The following is a 26,545-nucleotide window of genomic DNA, read 5'->3' as shown; positions in this document are numbered from 1 at the left end:
AACCTCTGAATGCCAGTTTCTCAATCTGTAAACTCCAGAGCCCTGCCCACGTGCTCTCTGCTTCCCAGGCTTGTGGCAAGGAGGAGCTGGGATGCCTGGGAGAAGCTGTGCAGGCTGTGTTGGGAGCTGCTGAGGGGCAAGCAGGCCGAGGGAGAAGTCCAGTTCTGGGCCTGGGCCTGGGCCTGTCCGTGGCAGGTGGGAACCAGGCTGCAGTCTGGCTGAGAAGGCCCTGGGGGTTACACAGTGGCGCTGGCTCTGTCCAGGATCAGGGACCAAGGCCGCCCTGGCCCCGTTCTACTGCTGTGGGCTAAGGTTGGAATCAGGCTCCAAGCCCAAGAGGAAAGGCTGGCAGGGAGTGGGCAAGGAGATGGGAACTGTGCCGGCAGTCAGCGGCCTGAGACAGAGCTGCACCCGCAGCCAGAGGTCTGAGACGGAGCTGCGCCTGCAGAGTCTGCCGGCTGTCCTCTCCTGCTGGGTCTGCTGCCGTCTCTCTTGCTGTCCTCTTTTCGAGGGCTCCTGGCCTTTTGTCCATCTCTCTTTCCCCTCCAGGCCTCCTCTCTGATCCCTCTAGTTCCTCTTCCTCCTTGCCTTCCCACCACCCATAGCAACCCTGCAATTCCATGGCTCTCTCTCTCTCCCTCTCTCTCCTTTTCATCTACTCGGAAGGCTTTACTTTACTTCCTTGTCACCCTAATTGATTGCATTAACCTTTCAGCGTATTGGATTTCCCCGGCATCGTGCAGAGAGCCCTGTGCAATATGCTTATAATCTAAGCCATAATGGACAGTTTGCAGTCAACAAGCCCCTTCTCCCATCTGCCCCGTTGACATCTCTCTTGCCCAGGCCACAGTGGCCACTGCCCCCCGCTGGCAGGGGTGGGGCTGGGAGGAGGCAGACACAAACCTGGACCCGCCGATGGGGTTCTTGGCCTCCCTCTCCTCCCAGCACCGCCGACAGCCCCACATCTCCCTCTGCAAGCTCCCTGGCCGGGGTCATTGCCAGGCCTCTGGTCTTCGTGAGTCCTCGTGACTTGGCCTTCTGCCCTTGGGACTCTCTGTCTAACAAGTGGCTGATGGGGCCAGCTTGGATTTTGTGGGTGAGAGTCCCCCGTTCCATCCAGATGGTTCTCAAAGCAAATCGTTCCTCCTTCACTAGCTCAGGAGGCTTTGGGGGAAGATGACAGCGGCCACTTCGGGGGAAGGTGGTGGCTTGGAGGAGGAGTCTGAGATCTCTGACCTTTACTGGGCTCTGAGCCTGCAGGAGGCCTCTGTGGACCTTCTGGAAGCTGGGTCAGCTCCTGGAAAGGGTGCAGGTGCACAGGGCAGACGAAAATAGGTGATCTGCTGAAGCCAAGGCAGGAGAGAGATAAAGACCCTGCCAGAGCAGGCCAGGGGTGAGCAAGGCAGCAGCGGCTCCTCCCAGAGGGCGAGGAAGCGGGCACATGTCACCTGGCTTGGGGGCCGTCCCCCGCAGTCATCTCAGGATTGTGTGATTTGGGTGCTTGGTAGGGGACGTCTCCGAGTCTGTATTTCTCATCTGATGTTTGGTGCAGCTCTGAGCAGATCCACCTGCCTTCCGAAAAGGAAGAGAGATATTGCCCAGGCAGCAGGGTGAGAAGCCCAGGCGAAGCCTCACAGGCAGGAGGGCTCCCGATGGGAGATGGGCCAGGGGAGGTGGAGAAACTGAGGCCTGGCTTGTCAGGCTGGTAGGAATGGGCTCCCTCAGGTCAGCTCCTGGACGGGCACCTGTTAGTTCAGCAGGAGGCAGAGGAGCCAGCCCCACGCCAGCTGCCTGGTCCGAGGGCCTCAGCCCGAGGCCTGAGCGCTGGCCCCGGTCCGTCCCAGCTGAGGCTGCCAGCCCTCAAACCAGCAGCCTGATCGGCCGAGTCTTCATTCACGACAAGATGGGATGTCAGGTTGAATACATTAGTGTCAGGCTGGATGAGCAGGACGGAAGCTCCCATTAGCCCTGGTGGTACTTCCTCTCTCCCGCACTGCTCCCCACAAGCCCTTTGCCCGTCATCTCCTCCTTCTGACCGCCCCCTCCTCCCATCACTCCATCACTCTGAAGGGCGAGCTTTGGCGAGAGGGGGCTGGACCTGAGTCCTTCTCATCCTCTCCCAAGGATTTTAGGGGTGGGCAGAGGGCACAGCAGGGAGAAGCCAGGCAGCGAATTAAAGTTTGTGATTGTCAGCATCAGGAGAAGCTAAATAACCCTGTAACTAGTATGAAGGTGAATTCACGGTCTGCTGCACACGGAGAATATGAGTGTCTGCGAGACGGGGAGAGTGCAGCACGGGAGCCCGCCTGCCACGGTGGGCAGCCTCCTCTCCAGGGACCCAGGCTGGAGCCAGGAGGAGGGCCACGCACCCCCTTCCTTGCCAGGGAGCAGCTGCCCAGGAGCCCCGCCAGACACCTGCGGCAGCTCAGCTGCTGGACAACCTGCTGGCCCTGGCACCAGGGGCCCCGAAGGGACGTTTGTAAGCACCAATGGTATACACCCATGGACAGCAGCCCAGGCCTTGGACTGATCCATATTAACAGCTAATCCTTATGGAGCACTCACTCTGTGTGGCTGTGCTGTGTGACAACCACTCCACGCAGGAAGTGGCAGTGTCAATCCCCGCCTTCCCCCCACTTTCTTATCACTACTTTATTGAGATATCATTCATATACCATAAAATTCACCCTTTTAAAATGTACAATTCAGTGGTTTTTGGTATATTCACAAGGTTGTACGATCACCACCACTATCTAATTTTAGAACATTTTCATGCCCCCAGAAAGAAACCCTGTACTCATTAGCAGTCCCTGTCTATCCCCCACTATCAGCAGACCTAGGCTTCCACTAACAATGATTCCCTTCAGGTGCTGAGAAGGGGCCGGGCGCGGTGGCTCACGCCTGTAATCCCAGCACTTTGGGAGGCCGAGGTGGGCGGATCACCTGAGGTCGGGAGTTTGAGACCAACCTGACCAATGTGGAGAAACCTCGTCTCTACTAAATATACAAAAATTAGTCAGGTGTGGTGGCACATGCCTGTAATCCCAGCTGCTCGGGAGGCTGAGGCAGGAGAATCACTTGAACCTGGGAGGTGGAGTTTTCAGTGAGCCGAGATCACCCTATTGCACTCCAGAGTGGGCAACAAGAGTGAAACTTCTTCTCAAAAAAAAAAAAAATGCTGAGAAGGTAGAGGGTCGGTGCCTGGTTTCAGGGAGCAGAGCCCGTGGAAGATCAAGCTGGGGTGTGACCCCAGATACTGAGACTCCAGAGCTGGTGATCCATGAGGGACTGCTCGCTGTCCTGGAGGGTCCCCACCCCACCCCCGACACACGTGTGTGCGTATCATGCGTGTCTGACAGTTCAGGCTCAGGCGTGTACATGAACCATCCAAACACCTAGACCCAGGCAGAAGCCACAGGTCTTCTCCCCAGGTACGCCAGCAACTCCACACAGAAAACCTCACACCTCCCGGAAGAACAGCCAGCCCCCTCCCCGGGACCCCTCCCTCGGCTTCTCCCCAGCCCTGCTCCTAGAAGGGAGGCTTGGCGCAGGAACCGGAAGCAACAGGGTAGCTGAAGGGGCCAGAGAAACCTAAGCGGTTTCAGAGTTTTAAAGTGAGAAATCCCATATCTACTGCAGCTGATCATTGTAACTGAAAGAAAATGCTAACCCGACATTCCAGAACAGGTCCCCGCCCGGGCTGGGGCCACAGGCTGGGCCAGGCCCACAGGGCAACGCAGCTAGCCCAGTTCCCTGCATCATACTCTCCAGCTTCTCTCTCTCTCTCTCTCTCTCTCTCTCTCTCTCTCTCTCTGCCTCTCTTCTGTTTCTTCTCACCTTTTTCTTCCCACCTACCTCTCTCTTCTCTCGCACTCCACGTTTCCACCCCAAAACCTGTTTTAAAAGTGTTCGTGGCCACACTCTTGAACTCACGAAAATTTGGGAATTTATGTGAAACTGTCGCTGCTTCTGATAAGAGAAGCCTATGAGGGTGAGACAAAGGAGAGGGGACACGAGACAGCCAGTCTGCTGGATCTTGGTTTGGGGTTTTTTCCTCCTTCTTCTCTCTCCCTCCAAAGTGGAGGATCCGGCCGGGCCAGTTTGGATATTTATTAAGAAAAAGCCAAAGATAATTAACTTTTTTGTTTTTGTTTTGTTTGCGGGTGCCTCGCCTGCTGGCACTCCTGGCTGCCTGGCAAATTAAACCTGCTCCCGGCTCCCTGGGTGCTGGGCTGCCGGCAAGACTTCTGCCGACCGTCCTGGGTCTGCCAGGGCTGCCAGCTGCCCACCCAACCGCCCACCTTGGCTTTTGGGCGTTGGTCACTTTATGCTCCCGTCGATGCCACCTCCCCAGGCTCTACTGCTAAGAGTACCCTTTAGAGCAGGGTAAGTGAGATGTGGGGGGCGGGGAGAGGAGGGGCTACTGTTTGGGGTTGTGGCCAGCACTGCCCTAAAAGGAAATGGGGGGGAAGCGTGAGCCTCTCCCAGGGCACAAGCGTGGCCCTTCTGGCCAGTTCAAGGCTGTTGACTTCCCAGGAGAGAGTAAGGGGAGCAGAGGATGAGCCGGAAATGCAGGGAGAGTCTAGATTTGGGCCATGTTGATCCCCAGCTCTTCTCCCTGGAGGCTAGTACACTGCCAGGCCTCACAGCCCCTGAGAACGCCCTGGAGCCAGCAGACTCTGGGCCACGGGGCCAGGCTGTGACACCTGTCCTCGCCCAACCCCAGGCTCTATCCTGCTCCCACCCCCATCCCAGCCCAGGCCACTGGGGGGGCCCCGGCGCTGAGTGGCTACGGAGCCAGTGCTTGGGAAAGAGCTGGCTGCCTCTGGTCGGCTGTCCTGGAGCCACACAGAGCCCTGAGGCCAAGCGGTGACCTGAGCCTGAGCCCAATTCATGGGCCAAGGAGGTGATGCTGGGAGCTAGAGGCTTCCTGGTACGAGACAGAGCCGAGGGCTTCTCGGGAGCCAGGACAGCTCCCCAGAGGAAGGCCAGTGTGGAGGAGCTGGTGGGGTTGGAGGTGTGGCTCACCCTACCCGCCCCCCGTTAAGCCCGTCCACCTCGGCCCTCCCCTGCCAGGGCCCCTCCTTGGCCCACTGGCTTGATCCCCAGCCGGACAAGAAGGCCTTGAAGGGGAGCCTCCTCCAGGTGGGGAGCCTGCTTTGGAGCCGGCCACAGAGAAGAGGGCATTTTTCAAGGATTTTGCTGGCCCTTTTTTTTTCTCTGAAATATAAGGATGTGCAATTTTTTTGGTTTCAATTTAGCATTGGAGAATTTTATAATTTAGTAATTAAAATCTCTGATAGGCTTTAGAAATTGCGGCTAATTGAATTTAATGGGAAGATGATTTTCAATTTTATTTGATTACCGGGACCCCTGGCATCGGTATTTATGGGAAAAAAATGGGAACTGTGCTGTGTGGGCTAAGATGGCATAATTGAATTAGGGATAATCGGATTTCTCCGTCATGAATTTCACTATAATTTTCCTATAATTTTCCATTAGATATCTAGTTTACAAATATTCACAAAGAAATGAAGCTCTTTCGGAATGGAGATTGCTGGCTAACAGGATTACGGGGCCAAGCGCGAGGCTGTGCCAGCCCCTCTCCTGCCATAATGCAATCCCTGCGTCTGCCTTACACTCGGCACGGCCCTCGCTCTGCCACCCACTCTGTGGCTCCTCTCTCCGCTTTGTTTCCTTCTCGTCCTGCTGACCCCCCGCCCTGACACCCACCTGTCTGTGGCCCCCGACCTGCCATGCCCGTGATTGTGCCTCGGTGCCTTGGCTCTGCCTGCCCTCAGCCCCCAGGCTTCCCGTCCATCTCGCTGGCTCACAGCTCTCCCAACACCCTCCCTCCATCAGCCCGGGAGCGAGCTCACATGCAAACACGCGGGCTCCCTCGCAGGTGCGAACATGCTTGTTCGCAGGCACACGCAGTCCTTTGGCCAAGGCTTCCATGCCCTGGCCCAGTCGCATCAGATGGAACCAGTTTATTGGGATCCTGGGGTGGGGTGCAAGAACAAAAGGAGCTTTGTTCAAGTTTATGTGAAAGTTACAAATTCAAAATGAGAGCAGATAAAGCATGAGATACCTGGTGTGTAAACAGGCAGGTGAGTGAGAAAGCCCCAGGCTCGGGAGGGAGAGTGAGTGGGCAACCTGGGGGTGCGGGGGAACGGGAACCAGCGATGGCAGCATGATGGCAAGGGCAGATGGCTTTCCTTGGTGCTGACGTGGGGAGCCTAGGTTGGGGGGACCCCTGAGTTGCCTTCCACTCTTCTGTTTCTCTTGCAAGTGGGATGTCTCAGGAGGAGCTGGAGGCTCTGGGCCCGGGGCCTGGAGACCAGGAGAGATGATGGCATTGGGCTTCCACCCTTGGAGTCCCAGGCATGGAGGTCCTCACTGTGGCCTCGCTTTGGGGTCTCAGGTGTCACCATGTCAGATTCCTCAAAGCAAAGATGAGCCATAGCCTCAAAAGATGCCTCTCCTCTTGGTATGAGGAGATACACTCAGAGAGAGAGAGATGGAGAAGGGGGGGCGCATAATCTGGGGACCCCTCCATGACACAGCCTCTGACTCACATCCTGAGACCGCAAAGCCTCCACCTTCTCCAACCTTCATAAATCCTCCAGCACCGAATTGGCCTGTTTCGGTGCTTCTCTGACCCGTGCTCCTCCACTGAAGGCCTTTGACTCTTGGGCAGGGCCCACTCGGCCTGCACTGGCTGCCTGGCCAGGGACTTGGCAGGGCGGAAGCTTTCCAGGCATCCCCACACCTCCCTCCACCGCTGGCTGCCGTCCTCCAAGCTCTAGTCCTGTCCCTTCCGCCCAAGGCCCCAAAGTACTGGGTGGCCAATCCAGGTGGTCCCGCTTAGGCACACCTTTCCCCTCCACACCTTCCTCAGGGGTCAGGCTCTGACCACCCTCAGCTGAAGCCCAGAAGGATATTCAGAGCCAGCCAGCGGCTCTGTGGGTCAAGTATGCAAGGAGTTCCCCATCTGTGCAGACATCTTCAAATGTACCCAGAAATCACCTCTTCTACCCCATGTCTCCAGGCTTCCTCCTAAAGCCAGTATCCCAGACAGGAGAGCAGAGGCTCAGGATTGGGGTGGGGACTGATCACCCGCTGTCACCAGCCAGAGCTGCAAGCCTGTTGTTACGATTCCTTGCTTTGGGGAGTCATGGGGGCAGCACCCAAAGGCAGGTGTGAACCCCACAGCAGTCCCGGACACAGATGTCCTCTCTGAGATTCCAGCACATGGTCCTCTGTGCTGGGTGCCCTGTGCGGGCAGTCAGACTCCCAGGCTTAGACTTGGGGTGGTTTTATTCCCTTATTCGGGGTTTGGGGGCCAAAGGCAGCTCAGTAAAGTTTCTGGGCCTCTTCAGCTGCTGTTCCTATGTGGGAGTGGGTTGGGGAATCACAGAGCCGATGGGGCTGTGCGACAGCCAGGAGTGGGGACTGCCGGGAAGGCAGTGGGAAGGGCAGTGGCGGAGGGAGGGATGCTCAGCTCCCTGCGAGGCCATTTGGAACTATAGAGCAAGCGGAGAAAAGGAGAAAAGTGGGGAAAGTAGGAGAAAGAGTAGATTGTTAACTCCCTGATGTCTTTGCCCCAAGGCCTCCCCAGCCCCTCCCTTTGCAAAATAGAAATATTGCAAAAATAGGCCAGCGCCATGTTGCTGGATGCTGTCCAAAGACCAGGGAGAGCCTGGGCCCTGCTCCCCTCCCCTCATCTGAAGGCAGTGTGGCCCCTCCTGAAAGAGGAGGGCTGCGAGAGATGGGGACGGCAGCACGATGGGTGAAGAAGGGACAGAGAGCCAGGTCCTTCCTTAACAAGACTGCCCAAGACCCTGCTCACCCCACTGCCTCTTTCCTTGAGCCCCTCCAGCCCAGCCCGATGGGTCATTTAGGTCACCAACATTTAAGGACTCTCAAAAAGTATGGCTGCAGCAGGGACATCTGGGGATGTCCCATGGTGCACGGTGCATAGTGGGGAGACCCCCTCAAACTGCTTCTCTGGCAGAAAAGGAGGAAGAGCAAGGGGAGCACAAAGCACCTGGCTGGCAATGGGCTGGCAGGAAATGAGGCTCCACATTGAAGGGGACTGGCCTGGCCCCAGGGCCGGGGTGGGGGGAGCTGGGATGGGCCTCAGGCTCCCTGGTTGAGGGTGCCAGTGCTCTGCTGAGCGACCTCCCTAGGGCAGTGGCCAGAGGGACGAAGCGGGGAGGGAGCTCAAGCGATGGCCGGGATCATGGGTGGAGGGCGCCGATCACCATTCGTCTGGCTGCCGGGCAGGTGGCCCAACTTTGAGGGAGGAGTGGGGAGAAAGACCCGGAGACCGGGGAGGTTCTGGGAAGGCCCTTGGACCCGTTTTAAGGGCAAAACCAAAGCAAAGCGGAGGAAACCCCAGTGCGTGTCCCAGACCGGCGCTCCTGGGGCCCAGGGCCGGGGACGCGCGTGTTGCGGGGGCGCGCGGGCCTGACCGCCCTGCCCCGCCCCGCCCCGCCTCGCACTCCAGTTCCTCCAGCTCCAAGAGCCGCCCCTGCTGTGAGGGGAACACGAAATCCCTGTGCTCCCCTAGGAGCCCCGAGCGCGCAGGGGAGCAGGGAAGAGCAAGGCCTGACGGGCGCGGCCCCGCGGCGCCTCACACCTGCGCCCGCCCTCGCGGAAAAGTTGGCGCGGCCGCGCGGGGCGTGGAGCGAGCGCGCGCGGCGGCCGACGGTCGCGCTCGCGGGGCCGCCGACGGTCGCGCTCGCGGGGCCGGAGCGGCCGCTGGGAGCGTGCGAGCGCGCGCGCGTGGCCGGCGGCAGCGGCCGGAGAGAGTGGGCGCGTGCCCGCGGGCGCCGTCCTCGCGCCTCTCTCTCCGCCCCGCGCCGGGCCCCCTCCCGCCGGCCCGAGCGCGAGTCCCCGCCCCCTATTCCCGGAGCCAGAGGTTTGGGGGAATCGCGGAGCCAATGGGGCCGGCCGCCCAGCCTGTGCGGCGCGGGGGCGCGCATGGGGGGCGCGCATGGGGGGCGCGCGCGAGCGCGAGCCCATTCACTCCGGCACCCGGCGGCGGGCGGGTAGGAGGGAGCGGGCGGGCGCACCGGGCGGCGGCAGCGGGGCCGCGCGCTGCTCTTTCACCTGCCGGGGCCGGCGCGGGCCGGGCCGAGGAGGCGGCGCCGCGGCCGCCCTGCCAATCACCGCGGCGCCTGGCAGCGCCCCCGGCCTCGCCCGCCCGCCCGCTCCCTCCTGCCAAACTGTTACCCTGAGTGTTACCGGCAGGAGCAATGACATCAGGGCTTTAAAACAACTTGTTATTCGGGGAGTAATCAGTTGCAATTAGGCATTAATTAAGTATTATGAAAGTTGATTATTTAAGTGAATTCGGCTTTCGACTCTCCGACTATGGTGAGTACCGGGTGCGGGCGGGGGAGGCCCGGGGGCCGCGGTCTCGGGCGGCGACCCTAGCGCGGGGCGCGAGCGGCGGGACTGGGGCCTCGCGGGTCCCCCCGGCCCGGGCCTTCTCCAGCCGGAGCCGCGCCGGCCGAGAGTTGCTGCCTTAGTTGGAGAAACTCGGGCGGCGCGGAGCCGCGGGCGCGTGCGGGGCCGAGCGTGAGAAGCGGGCGGCGCGGAGGAGAAAGTTTCTCCGCCGCCGCGGCCTCAGCGCCCGCCCGGGACGGGCCGCTCTGGGGGGCGGGGGACGCGCGGGGAGGGCAGCCGGGGGTCCTGCGAGACGCTAACCCCGTGTTTCTTCTCTCCCGGTCTTCCCCTGGCGGCGTTCCGCGAAGAGTTTGGGACCAAGGAGACGAGAATGGATCTTGGAACAGGTACCGGCCGGTGGGAACGCAGGGGCGGCTCTTTCACTTTTCTTTCGCTTCTTTTACGGAAGTTCTTATTTTTAGCCCAATGAGGCGGCAGCGGGGCCGGGTGGGGGCCGGGAGGGTCGGGGCGGCTGCCTCCCGGCGCCCCGGCCTCGGGATCGCGACTTCTGAGGCTGTTGTTGTTATTTGCCACTTGCTTAGAGGCTGTGAGTAATGTGATGCTTGTCATTATGAAAGAGCCGAGAGGAGCGGGAGCTGGGGGGCACCCAGGGAGAGGATTTAGGGGGTTTTTGTGGGGTTTTTGTTCTCCATGTTTTTGTATGGCTTCGTGTTTTTTCTGTGTGTGTTTGTGTGTGTGTGTGTGTGTGTGTGTCTTTTTTTTCCCTCTGCAAAGATCTTTGTGTGTCTGGCTGTGGGGTGTTTTTATTTTTTTAGTGGGGGGTGGTTTAGTTTTTGAAAGCAGCGTCCTGTTGGGAAAGGTGGTTAGTCTGGTTTCGGGGCGACTGTCTCAAGGTAAAGGAATTTAATTTATTTGGGACAAGGCTGTGTCGGATGATCAAGCTGCTTATTATGGCTAATGAGTATTTTTCACCTGAGAATCTGTGGGATGAGGTGGCTGTTATCAGTTCAAAGCGAGGGGCCCCGGACTCTCTCCCACCCCCCTCTCTAGCCCCCACCCTGGCGGGTGGTGATGGACCAGACAGACTACTCAGCCTAGGCATCTGGGTTTTGGGGGCCTCCCGTGGGACAAGGCCTGGGGCTCCAGGACGCCTGGTGCTGGCCTGGGGCAGAGTTTATCCTGAGATTTTGGTGTTTTCTTGGTTTTAATGTAATTCCATCCAATGTTTTTGCCTTCAGCTCGCTATTGAAACCAAATTTTGACCAGGACCCTCACGTGCTAGCTAGGTTGACAAAAGCAGCTGTCTTCTTAAATGTTTGAAAAGAAACAAACAGCCGGATCATTCATTGAGACTGATCTCTGAACCCTCCTGGTTCATTGATAGGATAGGTGATGCTGGTGGCTGTTAGCGTCGTTGTTTATAATAGGCCTAAGTTCACGGCATCAGCCCTTGGGACCCATGAGCTGATATCTGACCTTCTGAGGTCAAAGGGGAGTGGGCAGAGAGGACAGGAGGCAGCCCTGAGGGGCCCAGGATGGGCGGCACGGTGGCCTGTGAAGAAGGGCCTATGTTTGTTGGGGAGGGTGTCGTTCAAAGAGTTTGAGGACTGTGTGACACCAGGTGTGATCTTGGCTGGTGAGACGTGGAGGACCATGTTACCTCTGTGCCCAGGAAGGGTGTGGCACCCCCTGCTGGGCGAAGTGGTAAAGGTGTCTAGGGCCACGGCCTACCATCTCTGCCACCCCGCCCCTCCCTGCCGTCCACTCCCACAGAGAACCTGCCCGCCCCCACCTCCAATCGGTGTCTCATCCCCTCCCTCTCGGGCCCCAACCCTTTTCTTCGGAAATGGGGCCCCCACCCATCCCAGCCAAGAAGCAGACCTCCGAGATGGGCCTGGTGGCAATGCACCACCCCCCGCCTGAGGCAGGGGAGCTTCTGCTTGCGGGCCAGCACATGGGACCCGGGCATTACAGAGCTGGAAGGCAGGCCCTCCGGTCTGCCTCCTCCTAACCTGGGTGCCAGCTGGAGCCGGCGTCCATCCTCCTGCCATGCACCATCCAATCCCTCCAGGTCTGTTGTGGGGACAGTACTCCAAAGCCCTCCCCTAAGGTGTCCCGGCTGGAGCGCAGGCCTCCCAGCCCTGGCAGGAGGCAGGTGGCAGAGCCCTTTGTGGCGTCTCTCCTGGGCCTTAGGGAGACTGACTTCTCCCAGCACTCCAGGGAAGGCTCTGGAAAGTTTTCCTAGAAGCTAGAAGGGCCCCTGAGGTCAGCTGGTCCCTCCTGTAGCTGGAGTAGGGCACTCCCAGTGGGACTCAGGCCTGGACTCTGGCCACTCAGAGGGGAGGCCCAGGGTGGCGGAGTTCTGACTGTTTCCTGGAGGAGTCATCTGGTGATACCATCTCTGTCTCTGCTTTGAACTTGGAAGTTTCACTTATAATCTCAGAACTTCAGAAGAAAAGCACTCTTCCCCCCACTTCACCAAAAAAGGGAAGCAGCTGAGGACGCTGAGATCCCCTCTGAGCCGGTCCCTGGGCTGACTCCATGCTGTATCTTCAGGAGCTGGGAACAGCTCCCTCAACTTCAGAACGCACGTAGGAGGGACACAGCCGGAGCCACGGGCCTTGTCTCTGGCCAGGGCTCGTGGCTGGTGAAGTGAGGGTCTCTTCCTCAGGGGCAGTGTGGGCAGCTTAAGCCGAGGGCCTCTCTGACAGAGTTCAAGGCCAAGGGCACAGGCCCCGAAGGGCTGCCGGCACCATGGACCCACCGAGCATCTGAATGTAGGTTAACACCCCCTACCGCCCTGGACACATCTAGGTCCTGAAGCACTTCAGTCATAAGGAAGTCAGTGGTGGGAAGGCCACCAAGCCTTCTCCAGAGGGGACAGCAGGACCTCAGTACCCTCAGGGGCCATGTGGACTCCCTTTCCCCCACCATAGTTCAGCCAAGGGCTGGATCAATCTGGACGTCTTTAGCAATAAAAAATGCCGATGTCGTCCTAATTCACCAGGCCCCGAGATGACAGCAAATTTACATTTTTTAATTAAACTAGCAGCCAGTTTTTATGAGAGGGGGTTGGGTTATGCAAATCAAATGGTTGTGTACGGAAGATTAGGAGAGTTTGGGAATAAATTCCACAAATGCTAATAAAAAAAGGAAAGAGAGAGAGGGAGGGAGGGAGGGGAGAGAGGAAGAGAGGAGGACATAGTTCCATTAGGCCCTTTTACAGTGATTTCCCTGGGGGAGGAAGCCGGGAGGGGGGAGGGGAGAAGGGAGGAAGCTTTCAGACACAGGTACATCCATCCTGCCGTTGGGAAGCTCCCAGGGTTAGGCCTCACCAGGCTGATTCCCAGGCCCTGAACTCAACTAGAAGCCAGGGTGAAAATGGCGGTGAAGCACGCGTGGAGCTGAGAGCGGGGACCTGCCTTTGACTGGTGGGGATCTGGTTACAGTTGTCCCTTCTCTTCTTGAGACGAAGGGGTGGGGCTGTCCTAGGCTTGATGGAGCCAAGGTAGGCTCTGCAAGGTCAAGGCCAAAGAGGCAAGAGGGCAAGTTCAAAGGGATGGCCACGGACTGCAGGGGGAGCTGGTGAGGGACAGTGCTGCCCACGTGACACTGTGGCTACAGCCTTGTCGTCCAGACAGGTCAGTGGGAGGAAGCCCGGCCTGCTCCTTTCTCCTGCTGGGGCTCCAGGCCAGGACCCCCTTGCATTCCCAACAGACCCGCATCTCAGGCAGCCCAGGCCTCTGCTGTGAGGAGGCCAGGAAGGGTGGGATCAGAAGCTGAGCCAGGCTGGCTCATTTTCCTGAGGAATTTCTCAGTAACCCCATGCTTTGAGGGCATGCTGTCTTGAGGCAGGAGAAGAGAGGCCGCAGACTTCCATATGGTGTGTGAGCCCAGGGAGCAAAGAGCCTGGCTTCCCCAACCCAGCCCCGTGTGCGCTGCCTAGGCCCCTGCCCCGAGTGTCAGCTGCCTTCAGATCAGACCTTCCACAAGCCGCCAGGTCAAGGCCAGAACCTTGCCAAGTGCGGAGGCTTCTAGGAACCTCGCTAGCTCTGGTTACACCTTCGACCCAGCAGGCGCCGGGGATTAAGAAGGTCCCTGTGCTGTTCTGGAGGAAGATTCCATGCCAGGGTCAGGGCAGAGCAGCTTGCTCTGAGTTTCCTTCCTCCAGCTTTGACTTGGCCAGATACACCCACTCAACCAGTCTAAGCTGGGGCCAGCCCCTGTAACCAGGTTGGGCACCGGTTTTGCCAGTCTGCTGCAGGGGTAGGTGATCTGGGGCCATCTCAGCAGAAAGGAGCTGTCAGAGCCAGGGACACAATGGGCCATCTTGGAAGTCCTGAGTTTCCTGGTACCATTCAAACAGAGGTCTGTGCTGCGCACTGGTTAGTGACATTTGGAGGGACTCGGGCATCAGATGACCTTTACGGTCTTCGGCTGTATGACTCCCAACTTGATTTTGTTCAGTGGGGCGGTCCTGGCAGGCGGGAGTAGGGGGTGAGTGGACGAGGTGAGGAGCATGTTATTTGGACCTTTCCTTTGGTAGAAAGCACAGCTCTGGGCTGGGAAGTGACCCTTTGAACTAGCCCTGGTTCTAGTGGCAAGACGTCAGAGGAGGCTGAGGCTGAAAGGCCCAGCATAGCCGTCCCCTCCACCAGGAGGCCGAGGCGGAGGGGCAGGTCCGAAAGGCTCCCTAGAGAGAACCCCCTCTGGGCCCTTTTTCCCTGGTAGGAACCAGCAAGGAGGACCCATTCACTCTCCTCTCCAAGAAAGGCACCGAGTGTGGGTGCGAGGCAGACCCCTCTACCGGCCTGGTCGGTACTCCTGGTGTTCCCCCAGCCCCCACAGTCTGGGAATCTGACTGAGCTGCAGATTCCCAAAGTGCTCAGCCTCCCAAAGTGCTGGGATTACAGGTGTGAGCCACCACGCCCGGCCCTGAGCTGGTTTTTAAACCGTGACCACTCTGGCCGATGCCACCACCTCTTCCTCCTTTTCCTCCTCCTCCTCCTCACCTTCAGAGCGGGAAGGAAGCTGCACTGTAGTAATTATGCCTGTGGGTCCTCACGGCAAGCAGCAGCTGTTCTGGGGTAGCTGGGCCAGGGTACGACAAGACTAGGGAGAAGCTGGAGCAGCAGGAGACGGCGGGCAGCCCCAGTGTGCAGAGGAGGAGCGGCAGCCTCACCGGGACCCCCGTGCAAGGCAGCAGCTTGGTGGTCTAGACCTCACCCCTCTGGCTGCCTGACCACAGAACAGCACCCTGATACCCTCAACTCAGCAGGACGTATGGTGTCCTGTTGGGGAAGAGACCCATGCAGGAGGCGAGGCCTGAAACCCAGGAAGCATCCGAGCCACTCCCACAGCAAGAGAGGCAGGACTGAGGACTGCCTGGACCCTGCGTTGGCGCCTGCCTAGTGGAGGGAGAGGTGCGGCCTGCTGTCCCGCCAGGCCGAGGAGCCAGCGCCAGGGCCCAGGGAGCTTTGGGAAAGAGTGGCCTTAAGGGATGTTCATCCACCACTAGGCTTTCTAGACTCCTGGCCAGTCCCTTCTCTCTGTGCCTCGTCCTCCTTCCCCTCCAGGAGCAGAACTCCGGCTTCCCATTGTGCAACCCCGTTTTCCTGTCTTTTTCACCCAGGCCACCCGGCCCCTAAAGCCAGGCTCTTCTGCTACCTCTCTTGCCCTGTGCAGCCTTTCCAGCCTCACACCCCGCTGGCCCTGGAAAAAGATAGGAGAGAAGCCGCTGGCTGCGGCCTGCTGCTCTGAGGCTCTGGGTGGACCTGTGACATCGCTGTGCCAGGACCCAGCACTCGGACTCATGTGCCCCGATCCCCAGGAGGCCAGGGCCAGGGCCCTTGTTTTCCTCTGCCACGGCCACTCCTAATGCTGACCATTAGATGGTAGCTGCTGTGCTGCCACCTCCTCCCGGGCCTGGTACGGGCCGGGGCTCACGCCTTACCGCTGTAGGTGTGGGTGGAACTGACTGATGGATGTTCCTCTTCCATAAGTGCCTCCCCGGCTTCTTGGTCGGGACAGAAGGAGGGAGGCAGGAAATGCTGGCCGATTCCCTTGGGACCTGGGTTGTAGCTCCTTGAGAGCTTTCTAGAGCCTGGTTTACAGAAAGGAGTGAGGCTGGGATTTGGGGTGACATGAAAGGGGCAGGGGGCCTAAGGAGAAAGGACAGGAGTGGGATGGTTGAATGGAACCCACAGTAACTCCTAACCATGACCGTGGCCTGGGACCAGGAGGGCTGCAGCCGAGGGCAATCCGGGCCCTCCTCTACTCCCCCCTTGCCCATCTCCCTCTCCCCTTGGTCTCTCCTCCCGAGCTGACCTCACCACTGCACATCTGTCCTCTCATTCTCTTCCCCACTCCAGGGATCCCTCTGGGATGAGAGACCCAGGGCAGGGAGTGAGGCCAGAAAGATGGGGATACACCCATACTGAGGGCCAGCCAAGAGCCAGGGGGTATGTGGGCTGCCCCTGGCCAGGGCTGTCTCGGGGTCTCCTCCGGCTTTTCGGGGCACTGGCAGTGCTGTGGTCGCTCACCTGCTGAGACCCTTCCCAAAGCCAAGAGGGCCCTTTCTCCATGCCTCCTGGCTGAGGCTGGGGCCCTGCCTAGCTTTGGAGGAGAAGGTGGGAGCCGGGTGGCCCGGCCTTTTCTTACAGGGCTTTTTCGGTGAGCTAAGGGAGCCCTGGGAGGGACTGTGCTGGGTGAGAACGGGAGACTGGAGGAGCCGGCCGAGCTTGGTTGGGGGGACCCTAGCGAAGCAGGAGGGCAGGAGGTGTCCCAGAGGCCGGCTTGGAGATAGTCCTAGAAGTTCTGTCACTGGGAAGTGCCACTTCTCCGCAGCTGTGATCCTCACCACCCTCTAGCCCAGTGCCTCCCTCTCTGCCACCCCTTCAGCCCGGGAGCCCAAGGCCAGAGAAAGCCAGGGACTGCCTTGCAGAAAGATGACCCAGCTCTCCACTGCCCGGCAGGGGGCGCCCCATGGCATCTGCCCCCATCCTTTTAGAGACGGAGCAAAGTGGTCAGGACCTGGTCCAGGCCTTCGGGCCATGGGTGGGGGAGGGGCAGCCTAGCGTCCCACCCCCAGAGGTTCCTTGGCTGAGTTTGTTTGCCAGGGTGACCTGTTTAATCATCTCATTTTCTGGTGGCCGTTTATTCCTCGTTTCCACGGTTACGGCCCCATTAAGGGGCGAAGCAATAAGGCCGGGAGTCAAACAGGCAATAAAAACATTAACCCCTGCGCACAAGAGAGGGGTGGGGAGGCGCAGTGCCCAGGTGACAGCCAACCTGCCTGTCCTCCAGAGGCCTGAGCGCCCCCAAGACCCAGGCCTCGGCTTAGAACCGTCCCCAACCCTTGGTCCCCTGGGCAACAGGCTGTCCCAGGTAAAACAGGAAGGAGAAAGGGGAGAGGGAGTGTGATCCCAGCCCCCCAGGACGGCCCTCAGCTGCTGGGTGACCCCGTTCCAGCCCCGCCTCGTGGTCCCTTGGTAGGGGCGGGGGATGATTTCTGACATTGGTTTGAGCTCTAGAATTTTTTTTCTGCCAACTTTATCAGAAAGCATATTTGTGGTGAGTGCTACTAACAGTGCCAGTCCGGTGAGTAAATATTCCTGGTGTGGATGGCCCTGTGACCTTGAGAGGGAAGAGTGCAGGGGTGCGGCCAAGGACATGTAAGGAGAGAAGACGGCCAGGCGGCCACGGGCCCCTGTGCTGGGTGGGGGGCCCTTCCTGGGAAGGAGTCAGTGGGGGCCATGGGGTCAGGTTGGCCCCAGCAGCCTCTTCCCAGCAGCATGGTCCACCTCAGGCCCCAGTGACACCAGCTGGAGGCGGGTGGTGTGACTTGCTGCCTAGGGGACGGGCCGGCAGCTGCGCCTGTGGGCTCCCTTACTCGGGTACATGGAAGCTGAAACCAAAGTCAGCCTCTTCCCAGCCCCTCTGAGTCCAGAAACACATGCCTCCCTCCCAGCGTTCCCTCCCTGTCCTTCCTGGGAGCTTCCTGGGTATCCCCAGCCTCTCTGCCCTGCCCTTGAGATTTTTTAATGAGTAGAGGAGGTGGGCTTTCTGGAGTGGACGGGGGCGGGGGTTGGGGTCTTCCTGTAGCCAGGAAGGGTGGGGCTCAGGTGGGCGTGGCAATGCCAGGTGATGCGTGCCCAGGGGCCGAGGATCAGTGGTTCAGAGAGAAAAGAGCAGCGGTTGCTCCCAGGGCTCTGAGGTTGGGGAGGAGCCTCCCTTCTCTCCGATGCCATGCGCCCTCACAAACTCACTGAGGGCTGTCTCTCTGGTTATTAATTTCAAAGTTGATTGATGAGAGAGAGAGAGAGAGGAAGGTGTGGGAAATGGGGGAACCCTTTGGCTAGGAAATGCATCTTGGGACTGGGCCTAGATGAGTTAATATTCCGATCAAACAATTAAAAATAGAAAACGCTCCCTCGGCCCCAGCTGCCGAGGCTTTTCAGCAACTGTCACCAGCGGGTTCATGGGGCAGGTGGCGCTGGAAAGGAGTTTTTCCACAAACAGCAAATATCAGAGATCACAGTGTGCCCCCCACTTCCCTCCCATGACTCAGGACAGGTGTTGAGGGCTCCTGGTTCTCCCCAGACTCCCCTTTGGGGCCTGGAGCCTGGGCCTCCGCCTCTGCAGGGCCGCACAGTGAAGTCATCGCCAGATGCCTTGGTAATTGCTTTAAGAATCTAACTTAAAATAAGATGAAAACTTATATTCCTGGGTAAGGAGTAATTTCCCATGCAATAGCAAATTAATGGAAGGATTGTGCCGGGGGGCCTGGCCAGGGCCGTGCTCATCTGATAAATCCAAGGGTTTCAGGCAAGACAGCTCCCTTCCAGGAGGCTTCCGACCTTTGGACCAGGTCCCACGCTGGGGGTTCCTCTTGGGCTCCCCCGTGGGTGGCTGAGTTGGGGGGACACATTCCATGTGTGCCCAGGGTCCCTCTCAATGATGGGAACCAGCTTTTCAAAACAGATCATCTGTTCATCTATTGCCCAGGCTGGAGTGCAGTGGTGTGATCTCGGCTCACTGCACCCTCCACCTCCCCATTCAACGATTCTTCTGCCTCAGCCTCCCGAGTAGCTGGGATTACAGGTGTGCGTCACCACACTTGGCTGATTTTTGCATTTTTAGTAGAGACAGGGTTTCACCATGTTGACGCGGAGTGGGAGAGGCTCAGGTCCGGCCTCTACGGGCATGAGAGGCCTTGTCCTCAGTTCACCCAGGAAAGAGAAGATTTCGGACGCCCGAGAGTGTGGGCCCCAGGAGCAGGTGCGAGTTAGACTCCGGGCCGAGTTCCCAGCTTGCAGACCGTGGAGTCAGCATCATGCAGTCTCGAAGTAGGGTCACCAACCACCCCAATTCGCCCAGAGCTGCAAAGACCCATGTGTGTGAACCCCCTCGGTCCTGCGCAAACCTTGAGGGTTAGTCAGCCCTGTCTGGAGGCAGTAGGATGGGCTACTTGACATGGGCCCACCTGCAGGGTCCTGGAGAGCCCAGGCACCTCCTGAATGGACTATATCTCTGTCCAGGAGGAGGACTTACAGCTGGCTCCACTAAACCCCGTCTGTGATACCAAAACTTGCTCCCAGGCTGCTGCGTTCCGCTAGGCACATGTGCTGGGTTGGGCATGTTCATACCACCACCGCCCCCAAGGCATGGCAGGGCACTGCTGGAAAGCTTGACCCGACCTAGAAAAGGGCTTGCAGCTGTGATCACACCCCTTTAACTCCAGGCCTTCTCCCCCGGCATATCACAGTCCAGGCGGGGCTTCTGGAGAGGATGCAGAAAGGCAACCCCCCACAGCCCCTCACTCCCACACCCCCCTCAGTTTATCAGCGCCTTCCTTCCGAGGGAGCCACGCCTAGCCTCCCATCTCTCCTCATCAGTTCCCTCGAAGGAAGACAAGGAGCTGTCCCATTTCCTAAGTGAGGAAGCTGGAGGTCCAGAGATACTGCTGGGTCTGCTCCCAAATGCAAAATGCCAGAGCACATGGTGCAGGGCCCCCCTAGCATGGTACCAAATGGCAGCGAGGGGTGGGGACACACAGGCTTCCAGCCCTGGGTATCTACCGTGCTGCCTGGCCCACATCCCCAGTATCTCTGGACCCCACATGTACCCCACCTGTAATCTGCGAACACATCCCTGGGCCACAGGGACTCAAGGTCAAATGTAGTTGTCGATGCAAATGAATTTGGAGCTTCCAGGGGAAAGCCTCCTTTTCTAGAGGCATCCGGAGTGCCCATCTCCACGGAAACCAGTGCTCCCATCTATCTGTCCGCAGGGGAGGGTTACAGGTGGTTGGAGCACCCTCGACTTGTCTCTGGTGAAATGGAAGTGACGGACTGGAGGCAGGGCCCTTCTGGAAGCATGTCTAACAGATCGGGCATTCTCCTAGGAGACAGGTTCACGATGCATGTTCGCTGGATACGTTTCTGTGTAAGCAGAGACTTTGCTGGAAGGGAAGATGGGGACCTTTCCCCCTGGTTCGCTGGGAGACCATTCTCAGCTCAGCGGTGGGTATCCCCACTGGCTTTCTTTGCTAGTAGAAGTGATGGGGCTGCCTTGGGAACTCCACAGGAGAAACTCACTGTTTTGCAGCTGCCCAGGTGGGATTTTAGCCTGGGGGCTGTATTGAGTTTGCCAGGGTCTTTGCTTGGGTGTAATCTGAGAAATGACCAGCTTCTTTGCCAGTGTAGACCGCACTGTGCTTTAGGAGGTGGGGAAGATTTGTGCTGCCCTTCCCCCACACCAACCCCCAACCCAGAGGAAGGAACGTGGGGCAGTAGGGCTGAGAATTCCTAGTCTAAACAACCCAGGAAAGCACGCTTAGAGAGCCAAACCAGAACCCAGATGGTGTGATCGGATTGTAACGGGAAGGATGGTGGCTTTGGGTGTTGGATGTTATGTGGCAGCGGCTGTTGAAGCAGACAGATTGGTGACTTCCAGGCCGCTGAGATCAGAGCGGGCTCTCGGTTATTTGTCTTCTCATACCCGCAGGGCTGGGGGCCCGAGTGGACCAGCTGGAGCGGATGGACAGGCCTGGACAGCCAGGCACAAGAAGCCGGGGATGGCAGTCTCCGGCCCCGCCACTCCAGGTGCACCAGGACTCCAGAGGGCCCTGTGGGGTCCCTTTCCCTGGCCTGCCTGATAGCAAGGGTCACTCTGGGGCTCCTCGGGAGGCCTTCAGATGGAGCCGAAGAGCCCCCAGGCAGGGCCAAGAGCCCAGAGAAGGAGACAGGGATGTTTTCTATTTCCGGGTCCCTTGGGGGCCCAGGGGCAGATTGAGACAGGCTCCTTGCAGGGAAGGTGTTAACAAACAGCAGGTGATTAAACATGACAAGCGGTGACATTTCTGTTCAGGGTTCTCAGTCCCGGCAAAGCCAAGAATGAAGCTATAAACCCTGACATTTTGTGTTATGCACTGAGAGGTTTTTAATAGACCTCGCTCCCTCTTCCCCACTCAACTTCTCCCTCCTTCACTGCCCCTCTCCCTATCCACTGCCCCACTGGAAGCAGCTCCAGCCCCTCAACTCCACCCCAGGGCTCCAGGAGCCTTCCTGGGCCCTCCTGTCCTTCCGCAGACCCTCCTCCCTCCGCCCTGCAGGGCTGGGTGCACCCCTGTCCTCTGCCCGGCCTACTCCACGTTGATATTTCCCATTGCCCCTTCCCCCCTTTCCCCACGCTCCGCCCACTTCCCTCCAGCCGTCACTGCCTCACCCCCTGTTTTTGGGTCCTGATCTCACAGCCTCGCCCTTGGCTGCGGCCATCCCAGTTGTCTGGGGCAGCAGGTGGCTGTCCCTGTGTGTTGTGTTTATAACATTTTCAGACAAACTTGAAAGTGGGTGTAGGGGAGGTGGTGGGGCTTGGTATGGGATTTCCCCCCATCTTCTTTTCAATCCCCTTTTCTCGTTTTGGGACAGGGACAGGAGGTGGAGGGAGAGTCGCACTTCACTGCAAACAGTTGCAGGATTTATTCGGAAAGGGGCTGGCCGGCAACAGTTGCTCTTCTCGCTGAGAAATGCTGGAACAACTGGGGCCTCTTTTGTTCTCTGGCAGAGCCCTGCGAAGGGCGTTTGGAGGTGAGCCTGGGGCTCAAGAGGGCAGGAGACCCAAGAGAGGGGGCTTCCGCTCAGTTCCACCCAGGGAGTCCCCACCCTCTAAGACAGGAAAGGTTCCTGGAGCCCTGAGGGGCTCAGTCCAGAAGCCAGGACGTGTCCCTGGGGCCCAGCACTGCCCCAACGAACTCAAGAAGCACTGGATTTTCCACATTCACTCAGTAAATATTTGTTGGGCCAGACACTGCGCTGAAACAGTGGTCTCATCCCAGGGATCTTGCAATCTGGCCAGGCAGAGGGCTAGTTAAACAAGTTACTACGAAAGTGCTAAGACTAAGACAGGGTGCGGTGATGACAGAGGGAGAGGACAGTCCCGGGAGGCTGCCCAGAGAAAGTGCAATGTCAGCTGGACCCATGAAGACTGTGTAGGAGGAGGGGTGGCCGGGGCCTGAGTTGAAGAAGCAGTTTTTGCTGCTGAGGGGGCAGCATGCAGGGAGAGGCAGGTACTGCCCCAAGTGGGCTGGCTGGCAGATGGAGTAGAGTCTGGGCTGTGCCCTTTGACCTCTGAGTAACTGACCCCCGTACATGCCCTTCCATCCACCCTTCCACCACCTCGACCCACCTGGGCCAAGCATGGAGGTCAAGTGAGGATGGTGATGAGGGTAATGGATAAAAGACTTTAAGGAAAAAAAAAAAAAAAACAGGCGCAGTGGCTCGCACATGTAATCTCAGCACTTTGGGAGGCTGAGGCGGGCAGATCACTTAAGGCTGGGTGTTTGAAAACCAGCCTGGCCAACATGGTGAAACCCCATCTCTACTAAAAATACAAAAATTAGCCAAGTGTGGTGGTGCATGCCTGTAATCCCAGCTACTCGGGAGGCCGAGGCAGGAGAATCGCTTGAATTGGGAGGTGGAGGTTGCAGTGAGCCGAGACTGTGCCACTGCACTCCAGCCTGGGCAACAGAGTGAGACTCTGTCTCCAAAAAAAAAGAGAAAGAAAGAAAATGGGGATGAGGCCCCAGCCCTGCCCCAGTGGGAAGGAGCGCGCTCGGGAAGTCAGCACAGGTCCCCAAAGACTGGGGCTTCATCTGCCTTCCGCCTCCTAGTCCCTGTTGCTGGTGACTCATAGGTGAGAGCGTGTGAGGGAGGCTTCAGACCTGCTTGAAGGAACCAGAGCCCAAGAGGTCCAGCTGGGCTCAGCAGGGAGTCCATCCGCCCACCTGCCCCTCACCTTCTTCACCCGCTGACCTGAGGGCTCAGCCAGGGTGTGGCTTCTCGGATGCCCTCCTCTAGCCCAAAGTTGGCCTACCCTCTGTGCTCTCTAGTGGGATATGGAACAGTATTGCTGAAGCCGGTGACACTGCACCCCCAAGACCTGAAACCATCCTCCCAGAAGCCCTAGGGCAGAGGGGGCGGTGCCAGTAGCTGCTCAGGATATATTTGAGAAACTCAGCAAAGCCAGGAGGAGGGTACTTGGGTTCATCCTTAGAGCAGGTCCGGTGAGGAGCCTGCAAACTGACCTGTGCATCCCTGATGTCCAGCAGACAGGCCCTGGAGGTCCTAGTTCAGCTCCTTCCCCCGCCCCTAGAGCTGGCCTCACACCCCAGAGCCATCTAACCTACTAAGGCCTTCTGCCTGGAAGGGGCGCTCCTAGCCTTTAGGACACTTCCTTGACCGCTCGCTCAGCCTTTGCCCAGCGGTCAGGCCCAAGACACTCCACCTTCACATTGGTTCCCTGAGAAGGAAGCCAGGTGGTATAAAGGGTCCAGAGCTGACTTGAGCCGTCACTCCCTTTCCCCATCCCACCCCACCCCAGCCTTTCTGCCAGACTTGGCCTGAGCTCCTTAATGCCATCCCTTGTCAGTCTGGACCCTCCAGTGTCCAGCCAGGAATCCCCGAAGGACCAAGGGGCTCAACCTTCCTGCCTCACTTGGCAGCTGGGTTTGGGGCCAAGAGGGGGTGGGGATGCTGAGAGAGGAGGGGAGGGGAGGAGAGTCCCGGGGCCAGGACTTGGCCTGCTGCCCCTGTAGATCCGGAGCCAGGTTTTACTGTAATCCCTACATCCTGTTGCAGATCCTTAATCAGCTGGAGCCCAGGTTGGGCCGGACCCTGTGGTGACACTCGGGGCTGTAGTATGGAAAACCTGAAGTGGAGCTTCCGGAGTTGGGGTTGGGGACTGTGAGGATGAGGCAGGTGGAGGGGAGAAGGGCGCCAGTGCAGGCACAGGATGTGGATGGATCCCAGACCCACCACCCACTCGACCCAGGCTGGGGGTGGAGGTGCAGCTGTTGCAGGCTGGGAACCGGGGCTACGGGATGGGGAGGAGGGCCCCATGGGGGGCCCCTAGACGAATGCCAGTGTATGTGGGGGCTGCCACATTGCCTGGTGGCACCATCGAGACAGCTGGCCCCAGAGCGCCCTGATGGTGAGCCATGACTCCAACCAGGAATCAGTAGAGGGAACGCTGGGTGGTGTTGGCTCCAGGGGTCTGTACTGAAGGGTCCGAAGTCCAGGGCTGGGAGTGTTTCCGCCCTGCGGGGAGAGGGACCCCTTCCTGGGGCAGGTGGTGCAGATGGCCCAGGAGACCTGCCAGCCTCAGGTTTGGGCACACGGGACTAGGCTCTGTCCTGGAGGCAGCAGGGGCCCTTGCAGGGCCGTGGGCTCCCAAGATCTGCCGATCCTTCGATCCTTCCGTCAAAAGCTGCAGGCCTTGGTGGAGAGCGCCGAGCCAGCCAACATCGGTTGCCGAGTGAATCCTGGGAAGTCGGGGCAGTGGGTACCCCTCCTGAACCTCAGCTCCTCTCGGCCCTGGGAGCAGTGGTGGAGGAGAGTGAGGGGACACACATAGGCCAGAAATAGCCGGAGAGCGGAAGCCAGGGGTGGGCTGGCTGGCAGCGGGCGGGCAGACGGGCGTCTGTCCTGCCAGGGGCCCAGGCTGGCTCTGCAGACAGCCTCTTTTCTATATGGAAATGAAGAATTTAGGCTAATGGAGCTCAACCATCTCTAATTTTGCGATGGCAGGAGGATTTTGATTGAAAGTAATTAAGCAAGCTAGCTGTAAAATTAATTAAAGCAAAAGGGGGGGATTTTTTATTGGATTGGATAGCGATATAGCGTCTGTCAGGCGGGGGACGGATGGGGGTGACCTGAATCCTCTGCCCTCCCCCCTCCCACTCGGGACGTTTATGTCACTTTAATCTCCTTACAGCGGCTGCTGTGCATTTGTTTGAAATAATCAAGGAAATATGGTCAGAAATTGTCAGCTTTCAGATCTAATTTACCTGACGGCCCCTGCGCGAGCCGGCGCGGCCCAGGGAGTGAGTGTGCGTGAGCGGGTAGGGGAGCTGGGTGGGGGAGCTGGGTGGGCTCAGAGGACATGGGGCTCTTCAGCCCCGGCCCAGCCCCCTCCCAGGGAGTGCTTCCCTGGCCTGTGGGCACCTCCCTGGGCTCTGCCCCCTTCTGGAACAGACCCCCCCACCCCCACCCACCTGCTGCCTGTTCCTCACACGGTAACCAGCTTTAGGGTTTAGAGAATATAGGATTAGGGAGGTGACTGTAATTCCTTATTCCAGATGGCTGACAACCGCTCAAGCCCTCCACCAGGGCCACCGTTTTAAAAATACTCCTAAATTAGTCCCCTCGTGTCCTCATCATGGTCGCTGTCGCTGGCCTCAGCAAGGGGATTGTGCAGACGGGCTGCAGGGAGGGCGGGTACACACCACCCAGAGTCCCCCTGCCACCTGCTGCCCGGGCCGCCGCTCTCCTGGGCTGGCTTGCCGTCCGGGCCTCTCTGGTCCAGGCCCTTCCTCTCATCCCCCGAGAGCGCCTGCCCTGTCTCCCCTTCAGCACACATTCGGAGCTCTTGGGGTCTCAGTCCCTGCAAGAGAAGGGCCCCCACTCTGCCATACACGTCCTACCCATTAGGTGGGTCAGCCAAGCCATGAAGCTGCTTCCACTTTGCTTCCCCTGGAGGGTGGGGAGCCTGGTGTCCAGGCCTCGTTCCCCGAAGGTGCTGGTTTGGAGCCATTTGGGGTCCTTGCCCAGTGGGCCACGTGTGGCTCAAATCCTCCACAACAGGAGGCCTTTGTGGTACTAGGGGCCCAAGGGGCCAGGCACAATCTCCAAGGCTGTGGAAAGTTCTGCTTTGAAACAGAAATGTGTGCATTGGCTTTGCTGGGCAGGAGAGGGCTCCAGCTTGGAACCAGGGCCCTGGATCTGTCTGGTCCCAGCGAGTGAGTGACCTGGGCTTTCGCCGTGTCTCTTAGCCTCTTGGACCTTGGTCCCCTTCCAGGTGTAAAGTTCCATGCAACCTAGGACAGCCTCCACCCTGATAGCTGCTGCTTGTCCCAAGATGCGTGGGACCGAAGTGCAGGCTGCCCTCCTTCACTCCGTGTCCAGCCAGAGCCACTTGCCACGCCCTTGCCATGCCCCACATAGAAGTTCTAGAAACAGCGGGTCAGGACGAGCAGCTGGTCCGTTTGCCCGCTTCAGATGTACCCATGAGAAGGGCCCTGTCCCCACCTGACCCCTCGGTGCTACCCGGACACCCTCTGCCTTGCCCTCTGTCGATCCTTCCCCTGACCCTGAGGGCACCTTCCCCATCCCCTCCTGCTCCAGTGAGGCTTCGAAGTGGGGTGACTCAGTCTGCCTCCCAGCATCGAGGGAGTGTGAGCTCCTGCTGTTCCTTCCAGCCTGATCAGAGCAGCTGGAGGCTTGGGAAGCATCACCTGCCCCCTCCTGAGCTCTCTCCCTCTCGACCCTCCACTTTGCCCTCACTATGAGTCACTCATCTTGGAGGTGTGGGGAGATGGAGCCCCATAGGGCCCTGCCCAGGAAAGTGGGGGAGAAGAGCTGCTGGCTTTCCTTCCCGTCCTACGTGCTAGAGCCCAGGCAGCACTGAGGTGTGTGGGGCCCTGCACTGCCCTGGCTGGCTGTGCTCACAGGGGCCTCAGCGAGAGGCAGTGGCAGAGCCAGGCAGTACGGGGTTCAGCCAGGCCAGAGCGCATGCCCTGAGTACCCACCAGCTGCCAGGAGCTACATCCCAGGATACAGGAGGTTAGAGA

The 26,545-nt window shown here is 58.9% G+C and overlaps 1 protein-coding gene across 5 annotated transcripts in view; it reads left to right on the top strand.

The window, feature by feature from the left end:
- The window catches only part of CASZ1 (castor zinc finger 1), a 161,847-nt gene that overhangs the window by 96,359 nt on the left and 38,943 nt on the right, over window positions 1-26,545 (top strand). For 4 of the 5 annotated variants that reach the window (XM_064363254.1, XM_064363255.1, XM_064363256.1 and 1 more), the window contains one exon: window positions 9,765-9,803. In XM_064363254.1, the coding sequence (XP_064219324.1) occupies window positions 9,788-9,803 (16 nt within the window). In that variant the 5' untranslated portion in view covers window positions 9,765-9,787. Of the gene's footprint in view, window positions 1-9,276; window positions 9,385-9,764; window positions 9,804-26,545 lie in introns of those variants that run through there. The other variant, XM_064363253.1, reaches the window with a different exon arrangement.

The sequence above is a fragment of the Aotus nancymaae genome, unplaced genomic scaffold, assembly GCF_030222135.1.
Source record: "Aotus nancymaae isolate 86718 unplaced genomic scaffold, 86718_ANA_hifiasm-v0.15.2.pri h1tg000053l, whole genome shotgun sequence".
NCBI lineage: Eukaryota > Metazoa > Chordata > Mammalia > Primates > Aotidae > Aotus > Aotus nancymaae.
The sequence above is the reverse complement of the archived record's forward strand: the minus strand, read 5'-3'. Positions and strand labels throughout refer to the sequence as shown.